Genomic DNA, 26,438 nt, shown 5'->3' on the forward strand with positions numbered 1-26,438 from the left:
ACGCCCTTTCTGGTGAGCAGCTCCCAGCCGCAACTTTTGATGAATCTCCTCAGTCCCCGCACTGATGACGGCTGCTTGGCTTGCATGCCGGCCAGTTGATTTGGTCGCTTCGGCCTCGGGTAGCCCGCGACGGTCGATCGCGAGCGGAGTGCGATGTTTTGACCAGGAGCTGATGCCAGCGCCAACGCCGATGCTCTCCAACAGGCCGTCAACGGCTCTTCACTCGGCCTGGAAACAGACGACGTTTCCGTGACCCCATCCACGTTCTGCCATAATTAGTCGCCCACTAAATCGGCCCTGCAGGATGATGCACGCCGCTCGTCGGTGACTGTCCGGATTAGCGAGAGCAATGGTTAGAGTATATATGCGTCATTCCTCCGCATCTGCACGTCTGCATATTCCATCTTCTCTTCACAGTGCTCCTCCCCAGAACAAACCGCTCTAACTTGACATCTCTACTCCCTGGTCTTGTAGCTTCTTAGTCTGCAATATACCGTTACCTTCAATCATCTCAAGCTTTTCTATACCATATATACATTATCGTCCTTGTGAAGACCAACAGCAACCAAATATACAGAATGGCTACCGCGGCTACCGCGCAGCTCGTATGTACACAAGAGCACAAATGTCTTCTTCGCGCTGCCAAGATGGATGCTGATAGAACGCACAGAACCCTGCCGTCGGTAATGGATACGACACGAACGGCACCAACGGCGTGAATGGCACGCATAATACCAACGGCCACGATCACGCTACAAAGCAACGAAACTACGGCGGGAACCCTCTCGCACACATTGGCACCAACAACACGGATATGCTCCCTGCATTCGGCGGTCAATTCCAGCCTGGTCTATACAAGCAATCCAAGAGAGAATTCGCCAACCCTGCGCCACTAGGTCTCTGCGCTTTCGCCCTGACGACCTTCGTCCTGTCTTGCATCAACATGGGCGCTCGGGACCTTACTCAACCGAACATAGTGGTCGCTCTTGCCTACGGCTACGGTGGTCTGGTCCAGCTGCTAGCGGGCATGTGGGAGATGGCTGTCGGCAACACTTTCGGCGCTACAGCTCTATCATCCTACGGTGGCTTCTGGCTCTCGTTCGCGATCATCTTGACGCCAGGCTTCCAGATCAGGGCAGCGCTTGAGGAAGTGTCACCAGCGCCGTTTTACGACTCGTTCGGCATTTATTTAATGGTACGGGTTCCCGCTTCAACATATGTTTCGGTAGCTGACAAACGCTGCAGGGCTGGTTCATCTTCACGACAGTGCTGCTGATTTGCACACTCCGATCGACCGTCGCCTTCTTCTTGCTGTTCTTCTTCCTCGACATGGCGTTCCTTATGCTTGGCTGTTCTTACCTGCAGAATGGTGGCGGACCAGAGGCACATTACAACGAGCCTCTCCATAAGGCGGGCGGTGCCTTCGGCATCTTGGCGGCTTTCATGGCTTGGTACAATGCCCTGGCTGGTATTGCGGACTCGAGCAACAGGTCAGTCAGCCCCTTCTGTTCTGTCCTCGGTGTGAATATTATAGCTGACATGATGTCTTTCCAGCTTCTTCGTCATCCCGGTCGCCCACTTCCCCTGGTCTGACAAGGGCCGCAAGGAACGTGGGAAACCCACTCTGGCCGAGGAAAGGGGTGAGAAGACCGAATAAGCTTCTCTCATTATACAATCACATTTGAGCACTTATTCATGTGATACCTTGGGTTTATTCACCGGTTGGCTTCTGGATAAGCCTTTTAGAGCCCCTGGCGTTAATACTGCTCCGTTTACATGTAGTATGCTACTGTGACTAGTACGATTAATTAGAAAAGTTCAACATCGAGCTATTCGTATATGGTGAGAGCTCCGTCATGTGCTTCGAGTGACACCAGCCCACCAGAGTCTGTGGATTATTTAATCTTCCATCCATCTGCCGCAGCAAGCTTGGTGCAGGTACAAGTAACCCATCTCAAACTTCGTCTCTCCCAGCGCTGCCTTCCGCTTTACAAGCAGCCGATCCAGCAAGGATTCAGCTGGAGCAACCTCATCGCTGAGCGGGCCTCCGCACTTCCCCAGCTCTCAGTTCGGTTGTTGTCTCCTAGTGACGTAACAATTGGAAGTACCCCCCGTCTGGGATGATCCATGTCTCACCGCCCTCGCTTCCCCGCAAAGCTGTGACGCACGGCGGCGATCTTTGATCTGCATTGCGTAGGCCAAGCTGCTGTTCAAAACGTTTAAGCTTTTGGAAAAACGCCGCTGGGAAGTCCCGATGCAAAAAACGTTCCGTGGGTTGTGTTGCGCTGGTTAGCCCCTGCGTTTTCATGCTCTCCACAGCGTCGATATCCACTGTGCCGGCAACGCGAGATGTGGGTGTTCCGCGAATCTGGTCGTCGGCAGGTCGTTTCCCCAGATCTTCTCCGCGACACCCCACGACCTCCGGGTTTGTGGAGCCTTGGAGGATTGATCGGCTCTGCCTACCTTATCTGAGCGTCTCGGATCTGTTATGCGGATGGAAGAGGATGAGGCGTTGCAATGCCTGACTATCTGATTCAACGCTGCGAAGCCCTTCGTTTTTACGTAGCCTGCGTGTGGCCACATGAACGAAGCATATGTACAAAGATAAACCTTCTGCGCACAGGAGCCGTCCACTGCCAGCTTACTGGTGCATCCCAGTGCGCATTGGCAATACCCACGAATCAACCTCCGAATAGTGTCCTCTTCACCATGCGGCACCCACCTCTCCAGTGGTCCTACGACCATCGCTTGTCGCATCATTGACCCCCCACCGTCGAACAGATCTCCGCCCATATCCTCAGCTCTCGGCTTATCCCTTCGCATCCTGCCTCTCCTCCTCTTCAGGCGTTCTCGTCCGGAGCTGCAGCGCGTGTATCCCTCCGGCCGCAGCCATCTCATCCTTCAGCAGGGCGTAAACCATGCGGTGCCGCGCGGGCTGCATCTTGGATCGGAAGGCCTCGGATGTTATGGTGACGCTGCACGTCGAGGTGAGCACCGCGAGCCAGAGGTGGGGGGTTGGGAAGATGGAAGTACCGGAAATGAGTCTACACCACAGTCAGCTCCGCGATGCAAGATGCTTAGCTCAAAGAACACGCTGCGAGGAACGGACATGCCTCTCTAGATGTGCTGCCCTGCATGGCTTTGTGGTGGGAGTGGAGATGGGAGTCATTGTTGATCTCGAGAGTCGTGGGTTTCAAGGCCTCGCTGATCTGTCCGGGTTGTTAGGCCAGTGGCTGCGTGAGGGCGCGCTGTTGGGTTGTAGCTTTCCTTTGCGCGCATCGCGTCCTCGACCGGCGTTGGCGACATGGTGGACATGGGCCTCGGCAGCGCGACTCCAAGCCGTGCCTTGCGCAACATGGACCGGCGCAAGAGACTTGAGCTGAGCAGGGCGAGCTAGATGGCTGTTGGCGCGTAAGAGTACGGCAAGCTCTACAGGGTTGATGGATTGATATGGATTGATATGGATTGATATGGATTGATATGGATTGATATGGATTGATGGATTGATGGATTAATGGATTGATGGATTGATGCTGGGCGGACGCTTTCCCTGCCAAGGATCACGAGTCCAAGCTCCTGGCGGAAATCCGAAGTGAGCCTCATCCCAGTGACCACTCCCTTACTCATCACAACCCGCATCTAAACACAGCCCAACTGCCAACTGCCAACTGCCAACTGCCAAACTGCCAAATCGCCAACTGCCAGATCCATTGAAACTGGAAGATTGCCATCGGCGTTGTCCGCCGGCAATTGGTGCATCATGAAGACCCACTGAGCCACCGGCCGAACAGCTCCCGCCCCGCTCTCCGAGAACCGCCGGCGTCAACTCGACCATCTCCCATTTCCAGCACCATGTGGCCCGCCTCTACGAGACAGACAGTCCTGCGTGCATTCGCTAGCCTCCCCCGACACTCTGCTCTACCTGTTGCACCCTGGCTCAGCCCTCGAATATCAGCAGCGCGCTCCTACGCCCGCATCCGCCGAATGGCTTCCACGCTTGCCCTCCCCAAGCTCCCGCTCTTCGAAGCCATCACGAGTCACGATGCCGAAAGCACCGCGGTGGTACATAGTCTCTCCGGCCGGCGCTTCACGTACGGTGACCTTCTCAAAGACGTAGCCGAGGGCAAGCAGAAGCTCAGCCATCATGCTGAGGGAAAGCCCCTGGAAGGGGAGAGGATAGCATTCCTGGTTGAGAACGGGTACGACTATGTAGGTGCGCGGCCATGCCATCTCAGGGGATGCTGTAGATGCCGTGAAGCTAACGAAAGAGGCAGTGACGCTTTTATCGGTCCTTGGTAGCCATGCGATTGCCGTGCCGTTGTCGCCAGCTTTTCCCGCGAGCGAGCTGAGATATATCTTGAACCAGAGCGAGGCGCTGATGCTATTGAGCTCCGGGAAGTTCCAGCACACGGCGGAGGAGGTTGTGAAGGAGGGATTGGAGCACAAAACCATCAGTGCCAAAGTTGAGAAGATCACAGAGAGCAGCGCCGCCAGCGAGCCGGTGCAGCTGGACGATCCGGGCAGCGATAGGGGTGGCATGATGCTCTACACTTCTGGGACCACCAGTCGGCCAGTGAGCGCTCCTTTGCAACAGTCCAACCCATGCGCGGAACAACCACGCTAACACAAAAACCTACCCAGAAAGGCGTACTCCTTCCTCAGTCCGTCCTAACAGCACAGTCTAAATCCCTGATCGAAGCATGGAGCTACACCCCCGCCGACCACCTCCTGCACGTCCTCCCTCTGCACCACATCCACGGCACGGTGAACGCGCTCCTCACGCCCCTCCTCGCGGGCTCAACCATCGAGTTCATGTTCCCCTTCAACGTCGACGCCGTCTGGTCGCGTCTCGGCGCTCCATTCCTCCCAGCCACCGAGCCCAGTCAACCACTGAAGGAGAAAATTACCTTCTTCACCGTCGTCCCCACAATCTACAACCGGCTCCTCCAATCCCACGCCTCCCTAAGCACCGAGCTGCAGGCCGCCACAAAGGAAGCCACAAGCCCGAAAAACCTGCGTCTCAACATCTCCGGCTCCGCCGCCCTGCCCACACCCACCAAGAACGCCTGGACGGAGCTGACCGGGGGTAATATATTGCTGGAGCGCTACGGCATGACCGAAGTCGGCATGGCCTTGTCCTGCGGCCTCGAATTCTCCGACCGCGTCGACGGCTCCGTCGGGTGGCCCTTACCATCGGTAGAAGCGCGGCTCGTGGATACAGAGACCGGCTCCGTCGTACAGTCGGGCGAGGAGCTGGACGCGGAGGGCAAGGAGCGCCTGGGCGAGATACAACTCAGGGGGCCGACGGTGTTCAGGGAGTATTGGCGGAACCCCGCCGCGACGGCTAAGGAGTTTGTGGAAGGCGAGGATGGAAAGGGGCGGTGGTTCAAGACGGGGGATGTGGCGGTCAGGAGGGTCGTGGAGGGGGCCGGGGAGGGAAGGAGTGGGGAGTGGGCGGAGGGACCAATGTGGTTTATCCAGGGGCGGAAGAGCGCGGATATCATTAAGAGTGGGGGGGAGAAGATTAGTGCGTTGGAGGTTGAGCGGGAAATGTTGAGTTTGTGAGTTAGCTGCGATGCGCGCCGGCGATGGGGGCTGTGCTGATGTGTTATAGGCCGCAGGTTGCGGAGTGTGCCATAGTCGGCTTGCCGTCTGAGAAGTGGGGACAGAAGGCCGCTGCGGTGGTAGTACTCACTGAACAAGGCAAGACTGGTGGGCGCGGCGGCAAGCCTTGGGGCCCGATGGATATGCGGAGAGCGTTGAAGGAGAGGCTGGTGGGCTATAAGATTCCGCAGGAGATGAAGGTCGTGGAGTCGATACCGAGGAATGCAATGGGCAAGAGTAAGTCACCCGCACACAGTGTTCGTTTGGTTAGGATGATCGCTGACCGATGTTCTAGTCAACAAGAAAACGTTGGTAAAAGACGTGTTTGGAGACCGTGACGCCTCACCGAAAGGCGATCCTAGAGAGTAGTAGAGTTATGTAGATATAGATGTACATTATACACTGTTTGCCGAGTCCGTGACAACCATGCAGACACTTCACGACTTGGGGAATGTTCTAGCCAGAGCCAAAGGTCACGAATCATGTCCATCACCGTGAGCTTTAGCAATGCTAACACCAAGGAGCCTCGAGAAATCATCAAATCTTTAGGTTTCCACGAAGACCTGGGAGGCTGTGTGGTATAGCGGTAGCGAAGCTAGTAGAGCAGAAGAGCCGTCACGCGAAAAGCCGCGTTCTTGATATGCACGTCACTGCATGTTTTGTACTCTCATCAAGCCGCTAAAGATGATGCTCATCATCAGGCCCCTTGAGTGGAGCCGATTGCATTCTACAAAGAAAGTTCTAGTGTATCTCATCTGTGTCACCACGGTGCGCGCTAGAAACCAACCCTGATTGTCAGAATCCCCAATTGGCGTTAATCTTGGAGTGCAAACCCCTGGCGCTTGCCTGTCATATGCCTGCTTTACAGAGAAAGTCCTGCAATAGTGATCCTCAACCGCCCTCTAAAGAAGGAGGAGCCGTTCGTACGTTTTGCTCCTGAGAAAACGGGCGAGCAGTACCTGGACCTGGTATTTCTGAGTACCCGTTCACCAAGGAAAAGTAACGGGGTGCTACGGTCGAGACAAGAACGCTGGCCACTCATCCTGAAACTGCCTAAGCGACTCCATGGCAACCGATTCTGGGCCGCCTTGTCCTGTCGGCATGTCTGGCTGTCGATGTTGCTGCTGCATTGGCGGTGGAGGCACAGCAAGGACATGCGTACCCAGAGCAGGTGTACTAAGAGCAGGCATACTGAGGACAGGGGCGCGATGGTGACGAAGACTGTGCGGAACGACTACACCCGGCATGGGTCCGGGTTGAGACAGCATTAGACCACGCGGTTGCTGAAGCCAAGTTGAACCGAGTGACATTGCGGCTTGGGCTTGTGGTGGCATGCCAGCGTTCGGCGCATATGCGCCATAACTCAGTTGAGGCATCGGCTGCCAGGTGACTGGAAAACCGTTGACAACCGTAGGCAGTGCTTGCAGATTGTGTTGGAAGGGGCCAGATGTGTTCTGTACGGAATCCTGCGGCTGCGCCTGAGGCTGAAGTGGCGGCTCTCCATGAACGAACGGGGCAAATGGTGGGTAGGTGGTACCAACCGGCGACTCGGGAGTGCGCGCGACTGGAGCCCTCAGCGGATACGGAGCCATAGCCATTCGCCGAGTAGGGGCCCAGGGTGCAGTTCGCAGTGCTGGATGTTGTCCATGCATTCGCTCATACCCCTCATAGAGAGTCTGCGGAGACGGACGTCCTGGAGGTCTTCGCTCGCTTCCGCCGCTTGTTGCCTGAGGTGCTGGAGGAATGTGGACCGCAGAGCTTCCTGCCAGAGCAGGAGCACCAGCTTGGTAGAAGACTGGGTTGGGGGCTGCAATAAGTTCAGCATTCGTCTGATTAAGATCATGCTGAAGCTGAGCCTGGACTGCTTGAAGGAGTGCTGCTGGACGCTCTTGTGCAGCGGGACCAGACAAGGCTCCACGTCGTTGCGCCAGTTCCCGCCTAGCGGTCTCGAATTGCGCCGCGATACCTTGCTCCACCCGATCACGAGCGTCCTCAGCCATACGACGATGCCTGCGATGATGCGGCTCCCCTAGGGGTCCTCGCGGTGTTCGAATTTCGTAAACTCCTTCAGGGGGAGCAGGGGGCAGCTGTTCTCGTGACCGCCTGGTTGATTTACGAGCGACAGGCTTTCGTTCACCGTTCCTGTTAAGATCATGGATATTGAAACCGCTGCGATCATACCCTTCACAGTCTAGGCCCGTGTCCCGGTGGAATCCATCCGCACCATAGCCATCCTTGTTGTACTTTGGATCTCCATACGATGGGCATTTGTGATTACCATCAATCGCAGTTTCTTTGAATGATCGCAGGCACACAAAGCAGAACTGATGACGACATACTGTGCACATGATGTGATTGCACGCGTCGACAAGCTGGATTAGAGTGTGACACGACGGGCAGCTCTTACAGCGGTTCTGCTTCGTGTAGCCAAGATCCTCGGCCTTCCGCTCGCAGACGTGTTCAGTGGCGTTGGCCACTGCGGCTTTGCATGTCGAGCAGGTGTCGGTGCCGCAGCTAGGGCAGTGAAGTGTTCGAGATCTTGTCGTAGTAGTCAGTATCAAATGATAGAGAAGGTTCAAACAATAGCCTGTATCGCGAGAGTCGCAGAGAAAACGCTCAGAAGAAGCTAGGCGATCTAGTAGGCTACTTACGTGAACAAGTCGGAACCCTTGCCAGTGGCATCCACGGCCGCAGATTCCTGGAGGAACGCCGAGCAACTGGGCGCGGCGCAGTAGACGCGATTCTGGGGTGCCGTGTTATACTCAGCAGTTTTCGCTTTGTATTCTTGGATGAACTTAGGCGGAAAGTGCTCCTTGACGTCGTCGATGCGGATCGCGTACTCAGGGAAACAGCAGTAGACGGGATGATCGATCTCGTACTTGAGAGCCCTGTTGAGTCGCGCGGTGAGGCATGGCTTGCACATCCGGTGGAGTGGACAACGTGTCGCAACAAGGCCCTTCATGGGCATCTCATCCAGGCAGGCGATGCACTGTCCTAGATCGGGTTCCGCTGCTGCAAGTACATGAGCTTGAGTTTGATTATGAATCTCCGTTAAGTCGACGAAATGATGGAATGCGGCTTGGCCGTTCATGATTATGGTGTCCGACGTCGGGACAAAAGCAATGGTGGGCGGTTGGTGGTTGGCGGAAGCGCTGAGTGAGCATGCGGTTGAGATGGGGATAGAGTGATGAAGAAAGTATGGAGGACGAGCGCAGTATTTGTACGCAAGTCGTCTCTGTGAATTGAGCTCGCTTCACTGTTGCCAATAACTAGTGATACGTGAGATTGAAGGAGTGTCACCTGGCGGTCGTTAAGAAAGTGGTGAAGGAAGAAACCAAACGGAGAGGCTTTTGTGTGAACGAGAGCGAGGTAAGCATGGTTGCTGCAGCGACTCCCAAACTGCAAGAGCGTTGGACCTCAGTTCGTCACAGCCGGAGATTAGGCAACGCGCTATTCTGCAAAATAGCCTAAGCCTAAGCCTTCCCACGCTTCACACATAATCATCTTTGGCGTGTTCTACGGAGGTATCGAGCGTATCCCGGCCTTGAAGATGAGTAGGTAGAGGTTGACAGAGGTAACGGAATGCCGTGGGGTATCGAGCGCGGTACATGAAACAACCCTACTAATCCAAGCCCTTGAACGACATGACATGCTTGCCGCCGGTTCGATCCTTGCCCTTGTTGCGTTTTCTCTTCTTTCGGGGCTTCTGAGACTTGTCCTCCTCCTCGCTGCTATCCCCATCCCCATCGTCATCACCATCTTCATCATCACTTCCCAAGCTCCTCTTCCCAACTCCGTTGACCTCACCATCCTCTTCCCCAATCTTCTCCTGCCAGACCTTTACCACAGTCCCACCCCCACTGATCATCCTTCCCCCCTTCTCAAAGCCCAAAGCGACGACGCCCTCGCTCAAAAGCTCATCGTGGCTAACTTCCCCAACCACCTTGTTCGGCCCTATTTTGACAAACCTAATCCTGCCATTGCCCATACCAACAGCCACGATCTTCCCACTCGGGCCCACGTTTTCTGGCAGCACAGTGAGGACATCAAGCGTCTCCCCACCGCCGGGTTCCCTATCCACAACAACCCGCTCGTCTTGATCATCCCATGCGCCCTTCTCCCAGAGCGTCAGAACGCCTCCACCACCCCCTACCAAAACCTTCTCGCCCGTGCTCGTCCCTCTAGCTGGTAGGCCGCCAACGAAGCAGGAGCTTAGCAGCTCCTCTTCCTGATCTTCGCTTCGAACAAGAACGCCGCGCCGCAAGTCTGTGACCGCTAGTGTCGTGCCGCCTGTGCTGACCCATTGCTTGCTGTAGCCTGATGTGCTGGCCGCGGAGGGGGGGAGGGGCGTTAGGGAAGATATGTAGCCGTCGTGTGGGTGGTGTGTCTGCGCGGGTTTCTGAGAGACGAACGAGTGATCGCGGAGGTCATAGAGATGGAGGGCGCTACAGTCGGTGGCTAGGAGCAGGGTTTGTGGGGAGAGCGCGTGTAGCAGAGAGGGAAAGTCGATGGTGTCGGCAGAGCTGCGCGGCAAATTGACCTGTTAGCTACGCTTCTGTACTATTCATAGCCAGTTCATGTCTGACAAAACTTACGTATCTGGAGGGATCGCAACTTTCGCCGTAACCTGGCCGGTCATCGCATCCGCGCTCTTCACCAGCCCATCCGTGCCCGCAGAAAACAGCGCGCCGCCATCATGGCTCCAACTGAGGCAGCGACAGCTTCCCTTATGTCGTCGCGTCCTCCACAGTGTGTCTACGCAGCCAGTCCCATTGTCCGAAGCTTGTGCATCTCCGTCGGAGCTGCCGTCGCTGGCTACCGTTGGAAGTCGGTAAGTCTGGACATGGCCGGCGGCGAGGCCTACGGCGAAGAGAGGCTCAGTTGGATGGATAGCTTGGGCGAAGAGATCGGACGTCAATGGCAGAGAGCAGACGGTATCGAACATGGAGGTAGTTGTTAGCTGGTTGTGGAATGGGAAAAGTTGGTTTGCCGAGAGAGCTCCAATCACCGAATAAAATTGAGGCACTTGAGAAATTGCGGAAAATATCGCATCGCCAGCTGCACGGAGAATGATACTAGAGTTAGAGGGCGCGATTGACCATCAGAATTTTGGAGTTATCTTGAATCGCATAGTTTACAGCTGCTGAACATTAAGCTGAGGTTGACAAACAAAGCATGTAAAAAATACGCTGCCACTCAGCCCGCTGAAAGATGCCTCAAAGAGGAGCAACGGATTCTTGTCTTAATCACTGAAGCTGTCAAGCGATCCAAGCCCACTTCATGTAAGCTTATTGGCGAGGCTTCCATGGGACATTGATGTGTCTACAACCTTTCAATCATTCAATGCAGCACAGCTCTAATCATAATCGTAGTAAGGGCGAAATTGCCAGCGGTGGAGACGAGGTCTACCAGAGCGCCGCCAAAACAAGTTCAGTGACAACCAGCGATAATAAAGTAAGATACATCTGTCCTGGCACGTCTACTCATTATTCCCTCTAGGGGTCGCAAGAGTAGGGAGCAGGTCCCCAAAGACAAACGGTGCAAGCAAAACCACCGTGGGAAGAACCTCGAACAACCACTGCAGCCACCAACAGCTCTGCATCCACTCATGGACGCGCAACCAAGTCCGTAAGCTTGTGTACAACGTCGGCGACCACATGGCAGCCCGGTAAACCGTCTGAAGGAACAACGACACATATGCAACACACGTCAGCCACAGGTAGATCCTGGCGTTCAATTCATGGCTCTTGAATCTCCGCGCCGGGTGGAAGGTTGTGAGATACGTGAAGCGAATCACTTTAGTAAGTGTTAAGATGATCGTGCCCAAGAATAGCCATGGAGCGTGCTGGCGGATGTAGTTCGCTCGTAGCGTGTCAATCGGCTGCCCATTGCGGTACATGTACATCCTGGTTACTCCGTAGTAGTGGAGCAGGACCGACATCCATAGGATCGCCTTGCACAGTCGGCGCTGTTTGCTGCTTGGTAGATCCTTCAACGGATCGTTCGTCCGCGGGAGCTTGTTGAGGACGAGGGTTGTGTAAACTCTCCACCACCCTATGGCGAGGAAATACGGTCCGAATCCGTCAAATAGAGTCGCTGCGAACGCCCAGTAGAGTTTGTCCTTCGGTGGACGGAAAGCGCCAACTGTCTTGGCAACCCAGCTGGTTGCCATGACTAGGGCCCGTCAGTAATAGCTTTTGTATTACGAAGGGAAGGCTGTCTTACACGAGGCTCCAGCGGGGATCCACCACAAGTGTTTGATATCATGCTTGCGGATCTTGAACAAAATGAGGACACGAAGCGCAAGGATGATGACAGCCGCAGGAAATGACGACGCTTTGTCGGTCACTGACATCTCGAACAGAACAGAGAAGGTCGTGAGGACGTCTTTGCGTGGGTGGAGATAGATATGGTTGGTAAAGGCTCTTGGATTGATAATGTGGATAAAAGGAGGTGAAAGCTGTATGCAGGAACACCTATTCGAGTGATGATGAAACGAATTGAAGAAAGCCGGACAATGTGCGAGCTTTACCGCAAAACGGGTTGACAAATTGGGGAGCTTCTCCCCGAGCTGGTAGCTACGAGGGCGAAGAGGCTGATTGAGGAAGGCACGTAGGCGGCAGAACCGAGAACTTAGTCTTTCTTCGGTGAGTTTTCATAGCATTCTCCACGGACTCGTTCATCCTTGCGATCCTCCGTCAATATCACCTTCCTAGCTGTCCGGAAACGAGACTTCAAGCGGCCTTGCCTTACCGCCACCTACCGAGCCCGTTCTCAAGGGTGAGTGGAGGCAAGTGATGCTGCTCTGTTATTGTGCTGGCGATCTTCGAAAGAGTCGAGTTCATCAGCCCCCCGGCACTCTCCGTTGTCATCATGGCTTGTGGCCAAGACGGTCTGATGAAATGATGTTAGAAGGTTGTCGGTGCTACTGTATGTACCAGCATGGAGGACGCCGGAACGGCCCGTTCCATCGCCGAACTCGGGGCAACCCGGTCAAACTATATCGTTACGTGAACGTTCTGTCTACCTAGATACGATCTATGGAGCACTCTCAGCGCTTCTGCCTCAACATGAGAAACGTCCATCGAAGAAGCCTGCACACACATCCGCTCGACAGTCCACTTCTCATTTCCGCAGTGCCAATGCATCCAACCACTCATTGCCATCCTGTGAGGCACAATTGGTCAAAGAGCTCCGGCAGATACGCTCCACAAGTCCCCCCACCACGCCGTCTTAGAAATCGTAGATGGTCTCCTTGCCCCTCTCAACGAGCTTGACAGGTACAACCTCCTCCGTACCAAGCTTGAGAGCAAGCCCCTTGGTTGCGTTAAGCGTTGCCATCGCCCTGTCCCTTGCCTGCAGCCACGCCGTCTTCCTCTCTTTACCGCTCAGCGCTTTCAGCCCGGCTTCATCCAGCTCGGGCACCGCAAGCTCGATGCTGTGCTCCGACAACAGCACGGTCAACACAGCCATGACCTCTGTGTTCGCGAAGCGACGACCGGGACAAGCTCTCACACCCTCGCCAAAGGGAAGGAAAGCGCCTCTCTGTGGCTTCCGATATCCCGACCCTCTGTGCTCTCCTGCCCGAGCATCCGTAAAATTTCCACCGTCGACACTGTTATCCTTCGTTCCGTCAGATCTCATCCAGCGACGCGGCTTGAATCCGTGCAAGTCGTCGGCATCATCCAATTCGTACCGAGTCCACTGATTCGAATTGCGATGCGCAGTCCCAATGGTGATATTGACTTCCGTGTCTGCGGGCACGGTCACCGTGCGGCCATCTCCAAGCTGCAAGCTCTGCGGTCGGACAGTGCGCCTGGGGAGGTTGGCCACTGGTGGAAAGAGCCTAAGGCTCTCGAGTAGTGCCGCGCCTGGGATGTCGTTGAGCAGGGTGTCGGCGTTGTGTTAGTAACTAGCGGAGTTTGAGATGCGAGACGGGTCTCCGGACGGAGAGGCCAGTTCGCTGCGGCGATGTTTGTCCAGCGATTTCTGAATCTCTCTCTGAATGGAAGGGTGTATAGCAAGCAAAGAGAGCAGTTGATACATTGCTTGGGCGGTGGTCTCATGGCCAGCCACAATGAGTAGGAAGGTGTTGCCTGTGATTTCTGTATCTGAGAGGATGGAACGCGAGGGACCACTTGACGCATCGTCTGTTAAGTTGCGATTGCTGCTTGTCAGAGCCTCTAACAGATCCATCTCTTGTGGTCCTCTCTCGGCGGCTACAGCTACAGTCTTTGAGCGAGTGATGGTAGAGATGTACGTGAAGAATTCCGTGTAGGCTTGGTACGCGAAGCGGTGGCTTCTTGACGGTGAGATTGCTTGCTTGAGTCAGTTGTGCGGCCTCTGTAACGGGAACAAAAGAGCTGACCGAGAAGCCTCTGGCTACATACGGCTATACTAGCCAAGTTGTCCAGCACTCCATTCAATGCATTCCCAAAGCCTAGCAAGTGTGCATTTCTAGAATGTCTGCTCCGAAGGCCACAAGTGCTGTCAAGAGTCTTGTCTCCAGGCCGTGCTCTGTATCTCGTTAGCGCATATATCTCCAACGTGATAGCGCCAATGCGATGGGGGTTTCATACAGAGGCACGCCATACACAGTGCGACAGATCACGTGCAGACTGAGCCTGTGCAACTCAACCGCCATGTCATCAATTATGCCGCCCTCACTCTTTTGTCTGTTAAGCAGATATCTTCTCAAGTGCGAAGCCTGACGTATGCTCTCATCCCATATGACGTAGTTGTGCCTCTCCGCAAATACGGGCGACATGACTTTCCGGTGCCTCTTCCAATCCTGTCCTCCAGACGTGAAGATATTTTCACCAAAGATGTCGAGTATCTTCTTCATGATCGACGGCTTCTCAAAGTCCTCCGTTCGAGAGGTGATCTGAGTGATGGCAGCCGCGTCACAAATCCAAAGGACGTTCGAGAACGGAGATACGGTGAGGAACGCATCACATCCGAAGTTTTTGAAGGGCTGGTGGAAAAGACGGGAAGACCAGCCAACTTTCAGAAAGTCGATCCATGACGCCGTCCAGGTTTCCGGTAGTCTGCAAAGCACAGCGAGGAAGAATTTGCCGGTGAAGATCCAGAAAATCTGGTAATTGGTAATTGGGACGATGACGTACGGCAGGCCTGTGAGGTCCGTCAGCGCCGCATCCTGAATTAATGGGGAGTATCAGATACCGGATGCCTTCGCACTTGCAAGATTTGCACGGAACGAACGGTACGAACGAATCATTACAAGAACAAGGCAGACGAAAAGAGCGAGAGTAGAGGCCGCCATAACGCGGACAGAATGCCGGACTGACCGAAAAGATGGGATTGTTAAGAGCTGGGACTTCTGGCAACAGGGATATGATTGCAAGATGCAAGATTGCGTGAATAGCTGCGGAACAACACGAAATGCCTGGCGACAGCTTTCCCAGAGGTCCGTTTGCAGACCTAAGAGCAGTGATTTAAGGGATTTGTGTAGTATGTCTAACCACCTTATTCTAACCGAGCTTCTCCTTCTTGTTGCTGTTGACCGGATAACTCACATTTTACCCGAGTTCTTCGTATTGACCATGAATTACGAAAGACTCAACCACAAAAGGATGAAAATGAATGGTCATTCTGCAAGCGTGAACCGCATAACTGAGAAACATCCAATTCCTAATCTTCGTCCCGAAATCAGGCATACGCTCCCTGACCGCCGACAGCAACCCTCAGCAATCTTGGTCTGCTATCAAACACAGCGCCACTCTGATCCCTTCCATCGTCGGGCGCGACATCGTCGTACGGGAATGCGTAGCCTCTTCCATCCAAATTCACCGAGTGCACAATTCTAGCGTAGTGATTCGTAATCGGATACTGGTACGCGCGACCCACATTCGGAGGCGCTGGAATGATATCAGAATTCAGCAACGTAGATCTGTTGAATGCCGCGGCAAGCCTAGCAACGAGCGCTCCTCTTTCAGGCGGGTTTGTGGCAGCGAACGGACCGGTACTGCACGAAAAGATATCGGCGGTTGACGGCTGGCTGAAGCTCTCGTTGGCGATACGAAGCTGGCCGTTGGCAACTCGGCCGCGGAGTATGCCCCACTGTGCCTGCGTATTGACCGCGAGCTCTCTTCTCGAATACTGGGCCCAGACCTCGTTGACATAGGGTTGGTAATAGCCTTGGAAGAGAGTTCCGTCCATCGTGATGCCGTTATTTGGGCTTAGTGCTCGCAGGTTTCGACCGTTGCGGGTTACGATGAGGTTGCTCCAGCGTCGCCCGTCTCTGGCTTGCTGCTCACGGAGGCCGTTGCACACCCGGTCGAGGCCATCGGGTGCGGTGCCGGAAATATGCTGGGTGTTACCGGACTCGCTCTCTAGTGTAAGCGCTATAGGAAGACAGACAAAATCTACATAGGTAATGTTCGCAAACAGTTGGGAGGCGTTCCAGGTGAACTCGGCGAAATCCCACCTGATGCCGATATTGGGATCGGATGGATTCGAGATTGAGGGCTCAACTAGAGCTGGACCGGGGTTCAGCAAGAAAGTCAAGGGCGAGTCGATCGAGAAGTAGATCCGCCCCCCTGCCAAGTGAGGAATGGTCACAGTTGTAGTTGAGCCTGGAGCGCCAAGTCGTATCGCGCAGTCCTCGCTGAGCTGGCTGCCTACTCTTGCCGGTGAAGACGGAAAGTAAGGCGTTCTACCATCCGCGCGGAGAAGGAACCGCGCATTGTTGTTGTCGATTGCCAGGCCCGTAACATAGGCGAAGACATTATTTGATGTGGTCCGATTCTCAAGCGCGAAGTTCAGCGTAGAGCCCGAAGCTGCCGTGAGTACTTGTTGGCCATCGCCGTGTCGAGCAGCCTGCACACGGTTTCCAACGGTTCTTAATAAATCCATGGAAGCGATAGATTTTGACCCAAAGATCCGTCTACAGAACGATGAGCCGAAGATCAGCCGCAAAGATGCTCGTAACCGCGGACGGATAGTTTACTGTACCTGTGGCTCGCCCGCTACAACTAAGGGGTCGACTATGGATTCAGTTTGCGCGTTGAAGTGTAGAAAGGCTCTCTAAAGATTCTCTACAGGCAAATACAAAGTTGTGTCTTATCAGGACGAGCGCTCGAGATAACTCGACTCGGACGGAGGAAAGCGCGTCTTAGCAATACAGTATCTTAAGCAACAACGGCGGCGGCAAAGGCCTCTTTTGTATGAAAAGGGTGGAAGGGTAAGTGAAAGGTCATATCAGTGATCATGACGTGACGCTGGCAGATTGTTTGGTAACGAGGGGGATCTACACCACTGGTACTCGTGGGGGTGTGGGGACCTGCTTGGCCGCCGGAGTATACTACTTTGACGAATGTCTTCACGACAGCTCAGCAGTGGCACATGAAACATCAGAACTCTCCTCCAGAGGAAACAAGCAACCGTCCTGATCGTCGCCCACGTTGATGGTCCTCAGGCTGTAAGACCGCCTCGTCATGGCGAGCTGTCTGACAAGAAACAGGAACCTCGAGCTGCGACAGCTCCAATCGCGACAGTAAACGCTCGTGTTGGTGAGCCAGTCTGAAACAGAGATGAAGAACTGTCGCCAATACACGTGTTGTTGGCAGATGGGAAGTCACTCGGTGACGTCTGTGGTCGAAGTCCTTGGCTGGATGCGGCTCTGCGGCTCACGAAACCGGGTCCGGACGTCCACGAACAACTTGAAGGGCCATTCGACAGAATCCTATTACAGCAACCTAAGGCCCCTGATTCTATCTCGCTGTAACGATTGTTGATCCGCGAACCTCAGAATCGAATTATTCAGAGCCGAAAACAGCATGTGTGAGGCCTACAGTATATATTGCACTTATCCGGATTGGCTGCCGGTAGAAGGCACCACTATATGAGCTTGCCGTGTCTGTAAAAATGGAAGGAAGAAGTGGATGACTTGTAGGTTCTTTTGAGAGTAGTTCATAGAGCGGCGAGTAGCACGGTAAGGACAAGGTAGTTCTGGAGAAGCTACAGTCACGCTATGAGCATCACAAGCTGGAGGAGCTACTAATCTCGACGAAAGCTACTATGAATGCCAGACGACAATACCGGGTTCATTTCGTATATCTGATGGTGAAAGTCTACAGCTTTTCCTTTTCCAGAGCACTCGCTCCTATGAAGCTCCTCTGAGCCGCTCTCTATCGCACTAGGCCCCAGGATCAAGACGTATATCGCTTCGCATGCTTCCTTCATCGAAGAGCACTGAAACGAAGATATGGACACAAGATCGCCGTCTTGGCATAAGATAGGAGATAGCCTTTAAGATTTCGGCTTGGCATATCTCTTCGGAGTCTTCGTTTGCATGGCTCGGCCGTGGTCGCCTTGTGGGCTCATCGAAATTCTCTTTCATTTCCTCGTCACAACTTTGCTTCACCTCGCTTGTCAATTTGGACACTTGAGGTACCATCTTTGCGAGGCGAACTTTTTGCTTAACACCTTTGCACTCTCGTCCGTTCCTTTCCTTCAGATCCCTAGACTTCAACAGGATACAATGGCCGACAAAAAGACCGTCTGCATCATCGTTGTGAGGAGTTTTTTCAAAGACGCAAACTCCCACTTCCCCACCAATTGACGTTCCCTCCAGGCCGGCCTCCCAAGAACAGGCACTCTAAGTCTCAAAGCAGCGCTTGAGCAGCTGGGCTATGGACCATGCCACCATCTACTGGAACCACTCGCCCAGGTCACGCGCATGCAACTTTCCGCAGAAGTGCTCGAAACCGAAGATCGTGCCACACGGCAGAAAAGGTTCCTCGATCTCTACGAAGGCTACGAGGCCATCCTCGACAACCCCGGCAGTGTTTGCGTCGATGATCTCATCGCCCTCTATCCAGACGCAAAGGTACTTTTCAGCGCGCCCTAACCTTCCCAAAACATCGGGGAGTCACACCAGCTCACAACCCTCCAGGTTATCCTCACCAAGCGCACCTCCGCCACCACCTGGCTCGACTCCTACCACGGCATCGGCATCGAGCCCGCATCCCTCCGCTTCCGCTACCTCGCGCACTGGACCCCTGCTGCCGTCTCCAGCTCCCGCGTCATGGCCGCCTGGCTCGCCATCAGTGCCAAGCGCTTCGATATCCCTGCCCAGCCGTCTGTCGCGCTGTATGAAGCGCACAATGCCTGGGTGCGCAAGATCACGCCGCCAGAGCGGCTGCTGGAGTTTGAGCCTGGCATGGGCTGGGAGCCGTTGTGTGCATTCCTAGGGAAGAAGATGCCGGGGACGGCGTACCCGAGGCGTAACGATAGGCGCTATCTGAGGGGCATCAAGAGGCTGGGTATTGCGGTGAGCTTGTTGGTGAACGTTCTGCTCGTCCTCGTGGGGATGTTCGCGGTACGCCACTTCTCTAGGCTTGCGCCCCACGCCCTTGGTGGTGGCGCTGAGGTATAGATTTGAAGACTTGGGTCAGAGGTTTGCGCTTTGAGCTTGGGCGCCCTGCTCCGGGCTACTGACTGTTGGACCGTTCCGAATTCTGGATAAGAGTTGAGAGAGGCTTGGTCTATGGGTATTGGGTCTGTACATCCGCGTTCACGTTCTGGCGAACAACCTCCGGATTCGGGAACAGATACGAGGAGGTGGGTGTAAGATTTGGGTAGACCGATGCTTTCCTGTAGAACTACATGCGCTCTTCTTGACTTCAGAGTCTCGAAATATCACGTCGAGTGAGAAACAATATTCTACTGCAACCAACACAAACTTCTTACCATCAAGCTGATACTCTGCATCATGGTCTAAACAACTAGTTAGCGACATATTACTGAGCTTTGGATACCAAAGCATCATTGTAGCCACTTATGACTAAGTAATTCGAAACATTTGACGTTGATTTAGCATTGTATTGCTAGATCTGCAGGGGTATTCATCCTCCGTCCGACGTGAATGTGTCTCATGTCGTTTGAACAAGCCATGATGCTAGAAAGTCGTTACGCTAGCGCGGTTCAGCTGTGCCATTTCCGTAGCACCCAAGAACCGCCTTCAGCCACAGTACCCTACATGCTCGCCTTGAGCACCTTGAAAGCATCCGCCTGCGCACCCAGATACCGCTCCTCAGCCACCTTCCAATTAATCACATTCCAGATGTTCTCCACATACGCCGCCTTGCCATTTAGATACTGCAGGTAGTACGCATGCTCCCACATATCGATTCCCAGAACCGGCACCTGGCCAGCGCCAACAACGGGGTCCTGATCCTTTGTGATTACAATCGTCAAGCTCGACTCCTTGGCTCCCTCCTGCTTGACAAGCCAGCCCCATCCGCTGCCCTGGATACCGAGCAACGCCTTGCTGAATGCGTCCTTGAACTCCTTCTCGCCGCCCCACTTCCTGATGATAGCCTCCGTGAGCGTGGGCGCGGAGGACGTCTTGGTGTCCGGGGAGGAGGCGGGAGCCATGTTCAGCCAGAAGAGGGAATGGTTGATGTGGCCACCGCCGTTGAAGGTGATGGCTGCACGGAGAGAGATCTGGGTGGCGAGGTCGGAGGTCGACATCGCGGTGGCTTGGGTTTGAAGGGCCGCGTTCAGATTGGTGATGTAGGTTTGGTGGTGCTTGGTGTGGTGGAGCTCCATGATTTGGCGGGAGATGTGGGGTTCGAGGGCCTGGACGGGACGTCAGTAGCTACACGCGCGATGACATGGTAGACGTAGATGGGTTATGGGGTCGTCTTAGTCGATGCTGTTCTATTCGACTGTAACAAACGCTGATTGGAGATGGTGAAAAACAAACTCACATGGTACGCGTACGGAAGCGGAGGAAGATGGAACTGCGCCGGTTTTGCGTCCATGGTCACTTGAACCGGATGGAAGATGCTCGACAAGTACTTTGAGAGAAGTGTTTTAGACAAAGAGGGATGTGATGCGCTAAAATTGACGCGTGAAGTTGGAGAGCTCGGACTGAAGTGAGTTTGAATGACACTGGCGAAGAGAACGGAGGATGTTAGAGCGGCGAGCAGAACGACGCCGTAGAGAGAAGTTTGTTTCGACAGCATCAGAAAACGCGGGGTGAGAGATTTGACGATGGTAACGGTTGGTTTGTGGCGTTGGACCTGGCGGTGCTCATATTATCGCAAACTTGCTCATATTGGCGGATCACGTGACCTGGTACATGAATGAAAACCGCAGAGCTGCTCCTGCAGTATCACGACGCATCTTTCGCACTATCGGTTCGCAGAGGAAGTTTCCTTACCCTACAGGTACTCGGTTCACGTACACAGAGTCTACCTAGGTATCCACCTCATCGCTACGTTCGACAGTGACGCCTTGAAACTGGACAGCAAGAGCAAAATCGACAGCAACGCAACATACTCGAGAAACAAGAGATCGGGAAGCATGTGTGGTGGTGACTGTGCCGGGCGTGAGGCTGAAGGCGGACTCATTGCGATACTGCGACCGCCGCCGCAGTCGACCTCCAAGGGAGCAGTCAATTCAGTCGGAGTGCATTGCGACTTAGTATTCAGAGACACCGTGGCAAACTCCACCAGCAGCTCAAGCAGTACAAGGGCCGTTTTTCAAGCTGCGCATCAAGACTCCCTAGCCGCGTTGGCTCGGTCTTGGGTAGTGATCCAGTATGTTTGCTCAACTCGAGATGTCGCCATCCTCCGGGTTTAGGTTGGCTGACCGCAACACGCAGTTACGATGGAGATCTATCGCGATCCTCTCAAGGAGACTGGTCTCAGCCACTCTACTCCTTCCAGGTTGCACGTTCAGTAGCCGAGTCCTCGTCCGGCCAGCGCGCTGTCATGGACGTGCCCCAAGCGTTGCCATTGACGGTGGGCGGTCTAGGAGTCGTCGGTCGAAGGGTGTCTCTCGTCGAAGGGACGGGCATCGGAGCCCAGAGGATCGCCGAGGGAATTATCGGATGGAACTGAACTGTGTTGAGAGCCCCTGCGGCGGCGTAGGACGCGGCCTGAGGCGGACTATGGAAGCAATCCCCGCGGTTTTCGGGTTTGACGGCGTTTTGATTCGGGCGGTGTCACGGACGGCGTTATAGGTTGGTTTGCGGGTGCGAAATACATCGCCATCCTTCCGGGACCAACAGGAGTGTGGATGAGTTGGGTACTTATCCAGCGCGGAGTCCATGGCCGACCTTCATGCACGACACTGTGATTGCTACGGAAATAGGACGTGGACAAGTAGAAATAAAGATACCCGCTTGACTTGATGCTTCGAATATGCCAGAAGCCACTGCTACTGGAATTCCTTCGAAAACTTTGCAACGCGAATTACTCGTAACGATTTCGGGAGCGGGGGCTGACGCTGGACGCTTTTGGAGGATCAAACGAGACATCCCAAGAATTCAACTCAGCCAGCCACCTCCTTCAATCCTTCAAGCCATCGGTGACTCATTCACGCCCCTCATCCCATTGAGCTTAAGTAGACGACTTCATGGCCATCCCGCATCGCCAACCTTCGTTGAGACTTCGAGTTTTATCCTAGCTGTAGCGTGCGAAGGGTTCCTCACGAACAGTGTGGACACTTTTCAACACCCAAAAAGGAGCAGTGAGCAAAGGCACCTGCACAGACCCACTGCTGACAAACCACTGACCCAAACTCACCCGCAGCCCTCAAGCAACATGTCTACCTCACGCATCTCCCACTCGCCCTCCCTCCGCCTCGCGGCCAGCGTCTTCGGAGCCATCTTCCTAGCTTTCGGCATCAACGCCATACTCCGCCCCCAGCATGCCCTCTCCTTTTTCGAGTTCTCCCCGCCAGCCTCCGCCTCAGACGCGGCGCTCGTCGACAGCCTGATGGTGATATACGGCGCGCGGGACATATTCATGGGCCTGGCCATCCACGCAGCCGCGTACTTTGGAGACCGCAGGGCGTTGGGCTGGATCATGATCGCGGGCAGTGGTGTGGCGTTTGTGGATGGTGCTGTTTGTCGGGCGCAGGTTGGGAGGGGGGAGTGGAATCATTGGGGGTATGCGCCAGTTTTAACGGCGGTGGGTGGGATGTTGCTCGGCGTTTTGGACGGAGCGTAAGGACGAGGAATCGCAATGGCGCGTGGGATGGCAGCGCACTTGGTGTTTCCCAAGTGCGATAGCATCGCTGGCTAATGGGCTCATGAGCTGCGGTTTCAGTTTGAACAGACGGCATGGGTGATGTAGGCTGCGTGTCGCATCACCAACGCAGGTAACTCACCCAGCTCAGTCGCCTAAAGTGGGATCGTCCGCATTGGGCGATGATGGGGCTCTCGCAGATAATCTTTGGTATAAGTACCTATCTAGGCATCTCTTTTGCTCGGGCTCATAGGTTAGATATGAAAGGGACAATGGTGTGACTTCACGTCGCTGCATTAATGCACTTAGATGTATCATGCGATCCGTCAAACGCCTTCTATACAAGCCATAAGCCGACGTAAAAGGTTAATTCAATACGTTCCCAACCTGCGAGAGCATCGTCGATACTATACACACTTCGACCTCCACTTCTTCTAACCCGCCTTTACCGCTTTAGCCGTTGCTGCTGCTTTCGCCTTCCCTACTTTCTCTGTTGCTTTCTTGGTCACTTTCGCTAGCTTTACCGGAATCTTCGGCTCTGCCTTCTTCGTCGGGCGACCCGTCCCGGTTCCTTTCTTCGTAATTGAGGGACTCGTAGCTGCTTTGGACGACCTAAGCTTTCGAGGAGAAGCCGAAGGCTTGGTGGGCGAAGGAATCTCCACTGCAGCCATCTTGCGCTTAGGAGCTTGTGCCGGCTTCGTCTTCGCATCGGCAGCACCCGCAATCTTGGCCTTCGTAGGCTTAGGTTTTCTAGTCGACTTTCTGACTGGGGTCACAGGAGCTGAATCTGGTTCATCAGCCTCTGTCGCCTTTCCCTTCTTAGCCGGTCTGAAAGTCGCCTCGGGATGGTTCTGCGCCTTCCTCTTCGCAGGCGCCTTAAGAGCAGGCGATGGCTCATCGGACTCATCGTCTTGCACTCTGAAGGTCGCGTCTCGGCGTGTTGCCGCTCTGGCTTTGCGTGCTTTCGCGAGTTCCAGGGCGGGAGGCGGTGTCTTAGCGGATTTGGGCGCTTTTGCAAGCGCTTGCTGAACAGGTTGTTCCACACTCCTACGCGTGTCCTTAGGATTGATGCTAGCCTGGGCTGCGGCTCGTGCTGCGGCACGTGGTACCAATCCTACCGGCTTGGTTTTACGGCAAATCTCAGTCTCTGAGGGCCGGGAGAGGTACTTGCGATAACCAGTCCGATCCTCAGGACGCAATCGTTCGGATACACAGAGGAGAGAGTCCTCCGCGTCCCACAAATGCTCTACACGCTCCTGTAGGGAAGTTAGCACTGCTGTAATCCGTTGGACAGGTATGGCGATGCTTTGAATGAGCGGCTTACAGCATAGGTCCACTCAGACCAGTTTAGTTTGCAGTAGGGACATAGCGGCCAAAGCTCGAGTATATGCGTACGGGCATGCTCTACCGCTGCATCCATGCCGTACTTGGGCATCTCGACGCATATGGGACAGAAATTGGGGTGGGATAGGTCCCCCTCGTTGTACTCAAAGTTCTCTTCACCGCCGTAGTCAGTGTAAACCCCAACATCGTCGTCAATCTCTCTCACAGAATCATCATCGAATTCAACTGGGTTTTGTGAGGCGGGATGGGCAATGGAGCAGGGCACTGGTTTCAGAGGACGCTGATGCGAGGTGCCCTTGGATCGATGCTTGGATGACAAGTTGGCAAAAGGTTTGTAGAATCCCTCGTCGAGAATTCCAAATTCTTCAGCGGCGTCATATTCCGCATCCCAATTAATAGGGCTCTGTTCTTTGGACGGAGGTGCGACTAGACAGTGTTAGCTTCTGAGTAACGGAAGAACCTATACGGGCGCACGTTGTGGATTGCAGTGTCTCCACTGCGCCCCTGCGAGTTTGGCTCTAAAGGGATGGATAGCTTACCTGCTGGCTCTTTCCCCTTGCTACTCTTCTTTGCAAAGCCCACCGGAGACTTGCTAGAGCTTCCAGCCCTGCCACCAGAAGTAACCTCGACTTCTTCGTCCGAAGCCCCCCACTCCGAGCCCTCGAATCCATTATCCCAGTCAAGGTCATCCTCAACATCCACCTTGTCGTTGTCTCTCGTCAACGGATCACTTTTCCCAATCGGGCTCACAGGCAGGCCGAACGCCGCACGCGTGAGCTTATGCGCCACCGTAACGAGAGGCTGGCGAATAATCACAGCATCGTGCTCAAGATCCCTCTTCTTCCGCAAGGATGGCGCACGAGATGCACTACGTCCCACCTTGGCCCTTAGCGCAGCGATCTCGTCTGGGGCGTAATCCGCAATCTCGTTGAGGACTTTCTGGATGCCTTCGCGGCGAAGCTGTTTCTCGAATTCTGCCTCGAGCTTTATGAACTCCGGAGAGGTTGTGACGCATTCGGACTTATTTGAGAACAGAAGTGGCGCGCTTGCCGTTCTTTGGCGCTTTGCTGCCGGCCTCTCACGAGGCGGTGTGGAGCACTTTGAGAAGCTAGTGGCTAGTGGTGGCGAGGGCGTGTCCAGGTGGATAGGAGGGGTCGACAGGCCGCTGGTCTCCGCTTCCTCTTCTTGATGCTCTTCTCCTCCAACATCCTCCTCTTCTACCGGATTACTTTGCACCGGTGCCCTGGAAGCAGGTCCTCTTGAACTGGCCTTTATCCCTTGCTTCTTCCTTTCCTTGATCGGGTCATATTTGTTACGTAGATCGATATATCTGCCCACGTTATAGTTCGCCGATTTATACGGATCCACATCCGGTCCCCGTCTCCAAAAATGATGCGAAGGCAGAAACTCCTTTGCGAAATGCATAGTCTCGGCTTGTTGAGTCGGAACTACGACGGGCAGCGCGACATAGAACAGATTCGCCGCGAACCGATCCTTGAGCTCAGGCAATTCATCGTCCTCTTCCAGATGATCGGTCTGGAACTCCACAGCCTTTCCGGCGGTGCCTTCCGTCTTTCCCGTTCCCTCGCGGTACATATTCAGACGAAGCGCACCAGTCTCGGCATCCACGATGCGCTCATCCGGGTAAGTTTCCAGGTATTCCTCGCTCTCGACCTCCAGATCGGAGGCGCGCAGGATCATGCCGCCTTCGAGGAAGCCTGTGAGGTTCCCCCTGCGGGCATGCGCGATCATGGTCGGAGAGGGGCGTTTTACCTGCCCGCGGGGTGGGGCCATCCAGTGCTTGATCTCGCCGTCCAGGTTTTCCTTGCAGAGGCGGAGGGTCAAGCCTGAGGGATAGGAAATCCTCTTGCCATCTTCTCGCAGCACGAGATGGCGTTCGCGGAGGGAAGGTGGAGGCGACGAAGACGGTGAAGGAGGGCCGGACCATATATTGAAGGGGAAGCGACGCGTTCCTCTAAGGGTTTGTGGCTCTGTTGCCATGGTTGCTGTTGTGTTTCTTTTCACAGAGTTGAGTAGCCGGTCTTCTGTTTCGAAGACTATGATACCGATGCGCTGTAACGAGGACACTGACGATCAAAAGATAAGACGAGAGATAGACAGAGGGAACGAAAGATGCGAAAACGAGCTACTTGCGCACGGTAGCTTTTTGGCTGAAAACAAAAAGAAACTCACGCAGTCATTCATAGTCCACTTCGGGGCAGATTTCACAATCGGACAAAGGCACCTACCTACACGTTTGCGGCATACGCATGCTGATAGAACAGCAAACAGTTCGTGTGTGCTGCCAACAACGCCTGCTTCCGGCATTGTGTCTGTCGAATGAGAAACCGCTTACTCGCATGCGATCTCCGGATTCGGAGTTGTGGGTTGCGGTCGCAGCGGTACGGCATTCCTCATCCACGCGAGGAATGCGGCTGACCCATCTTGCCCGTGATGTTAGCACCAGTGGCTTTTGCGACGGGGAAT

General features: G+C 54.5%; 13 protein-coding genes across 13 annotated transcripts; 5 read left to right on the top strand and 8 right to left on the bottom strand.

Moving 5' to 3' along the window:
* Positions 1-578: 578 nt before the first annotated feature.
* On the top strand, positions 579-1,657 carry W97_01674 (uncharacterized protein; the record flags this gene model as incomplete). The annotated part of the gene is made up of 4 exons (XM_007779579.1): positions 579-605; positions 671-1,195; positions 1,246-1,490; positions 1,555-1,657. 4 exons carry the CDS (start codon positions 579-581, stop codon positions 1,655-1,657), a joined length of 900 nt encoding a protein of 299 aa, XP_007777769.1.
* Positions 1,658-2,809: 1,152 nt separating this feature from the next.
* Positions 2,810-3,137, bottom strand: W97_01675 (uncharacterized protein; the record flags this gene model as incomplete). The annotated part of the gene is made up of 2 exons (XM_007779580.1): positions 2,810-3,044; positions 3,094-3,137. The coding sequence occupies 2 exons, from the start codon at positions 3,135-3,137 to the stop codon at positions 2,810-2,812; spliced, it is 279 nt and encodes a 92-aa protein (XP_007777770.1).
* Positions 3,138-3,852: 715 nt separating this feature from the next.
* W97_01676 (uncharacterized protein) lies at positions 3,853-5,973 on the top strand (the record flags this gene model as incomplete). Its single annotated transcript, XM_007779581.1, has 5 exons — positions 3,853-4,209; positions 4,271-4,573; positions 4,642-5,561; positions 5,615-5,841; positions 5,900-5,973. The coding sequence occupies 5 exons, from the start codon at positions 3,853-3,855 to the stop codon at positions 5,971-5,973; spliced, it is 1,881 nt and encodes a 626-aa protein (XP_007777771.1).
* A 2,278-nt stretch (positions 5,974-8,251) lies between these two features.
* W97_01677 (uncharacterized protein) lies at positions 8,252-8,695 on the bottom strand (the record flags this gene model as incomplete). The annotated part of the gene is made up of 1 exon (XM_007779582.1): positions 8,252-8,695. The coding sequence occupies one exon, from the start codon at positions 8,693-8,695 to the stop codon at positions 8,252-8,254; it is 444 nt and encodes a 147-aa protein (XP_007777772.1).
* Positions 8,696-9,226: 531 nt separating this feature from the next.
* On the bottom strand, positions 9,227-10,549 carry W97_01678 (uncharacterized protein; the record flags this gene model as incomplete). The annotated part of the gene is made up of 2 exons (XM_007779583.1): positions 9,227-10,127; positions 10,200-10,549. The coding sequence occupies 2 exons, from the start codon at positions 10,547-10,549 to the stop codon at positions 9,227-9,229; spliced, it is 1,251 nt and encodes a 416-aa protein (XP_007777773.1).
* Positions 10,550-11,083: 534 nt separating this feature from the next.
* On the bottom strand, positions 11,084-11,959 carry W97_01679 (uncharacterized protein; the record flags this gene model as incomplete). Its single annotated transcript, XM_007779584.1, has 2 exons — positions 11,084-11,778; positions 11,830-11,959. The coding sequence occupies 2 exons, from the start codon at positions 11,957-11,959 to the stop codon at positions 11,084-11,086; spliced, it is 825 nt and encodes a 274-aa protein (XP_007777774.1).
* Positions 11,960-12,837: 878 nt separating this feature from the next.
* Positions 12,838-14,842, bottom strand: W97_01680 (uncharacterized protein; the record flags this gene model as incomplete). The annotated part of the gene is made up of 5 exons (XM_007779585.1): positions 12,838-13,475; positions 13,518-13,922; positions 13,973-14,119; positions 14,152-14,736; positions 14,788-14,842. 5 exons carry the CDS (start codon positions 14,840-14,842, stop codon positions 12,838-12,840), a joined length of 1,830 nt encoding a protein of 609 aa, XP_007777775.1.
* A 431-nt stretch (positions 14,843-15,273) lies between these two features.
* W97_01681 (uncharacterized protein) lies at positions 15,274-16,479 on the bottom strand (the record flags this gene model as incomplete). The annotated part of the gene is made up of 1 exon (XM_007779586.1): positions 15,274-16,479. One exon carries the CDS (start codon positions 16,477-16,479, stop codon positions 15,274-15,276), a length of 1,206 nt encoding a protein of 401 aa, XP_007777776.1.
* Positions 16,480-18,106: 1,627 nt separating this feature from the next.
* W97_01682 (uncharacterized protein) lies at positions 18,107-19,003 on the top strand (the record flags this gene model as incomplete). The annotated part of the gene is made up of 3 exons (XM_007779587.1): positions 18,107-18,139; positions 18,200-18,454; positions 18,521-19,003. The coding sequence occupies 3 exons, from the start codon at positions 18,107-18,109 to the stop codon at positions 19,001-19,003; spliced, it is 771 nt and encodes a 256-aa protein (XP_007777777.1).
* A 599-nt stretch (positions 19,004-19,602) lies between these two features.
* On the bottom strand, positions 19,603-20,393 carry W97_01683 (superoxide dismutase [Mn], mitochondrial; the record flags this gene model as incomplete). The annotated part of the gene is made up of 2 exons (XM_007779588.1): positions 19,603-20,208; positions 20,340-20,393. The coding sequence occupies 2 exons, from the start codon at positions 20,391-20,393 to the stop codon at positions 19,603-19,605; spliced, it is 660 nt and encodes a 219-aa protein (XP_007777778.1).
* A 544-nt stretch (positions 20,394-20,937) lies between these two features.
* On the top strand, positions 20,938-21,476 carry W97_01684 (uncharacterized protein; the record flags this gene model as incomplete). Its single annotated transcript, XM_007779589.1, has 2 exons — positions 20,938-21,173; positions 21,239-21,476. 2 exons carry the CDS (start codon positions 20,938-20,940, stop codon positions 21,474-21,476), a joined length of 474 nt encoding a protein of 157 aa, XP_007777779.1.
* A 705-nt stretch (positions 21,477-22,181) lies between these two features.
* Positions 22,182-22,589, top strand: W97_01685 (uncharacterized protein; the record flags this gene model as incomplete). Its single annotated transcript, XM_007779590.1, has 1 exon — positions 22,182-22,589. The coding sequence occupies one exon, from the start codon at positions 22,182-22,184 to the stop codon at positions 22,587-22,589; it is 408 nt and encodes a 135-aa protein (XP_007777780.1).
* A 452-nt stretch (positions 22,590-23,041) lies between these two features.
* Positions 23,042-25,952, bottom strand: W97_01686 (uncharacterized protein; the record flags this gene model as incomplete). The annotated part of the gene is made up of 3 exons (XM_007779591.1): positions 23,042-23,863; positions 23,932-24,377; positions 24,491-25,952. The coding sequence occupies 3 exons, from the start codon at positions 25,950-25,952 to the stop codon at positions 23,042-23,044; spliced, it is 2,730 nt and encodes a 909-aa protein (XP_007777781.1).
* Between the last annotated feature and the right edge of the window lie 486 nt (positions 25,953-26,438).

Source organism: Coniosporium apollinis, assembly GCF_000281105.1.
Source record: "Coniosporium apollinis CBS 100218 chromosome Unknown supercont1.6, whole genome shotgun sequence".
In the NCBI taxonomy this organism is placed as follows: domain Eukaryota; kingdom Fungi; phylum Ascomycota; class Dothideomycetes; genus Coniosporium; species Coniosporium apollinis.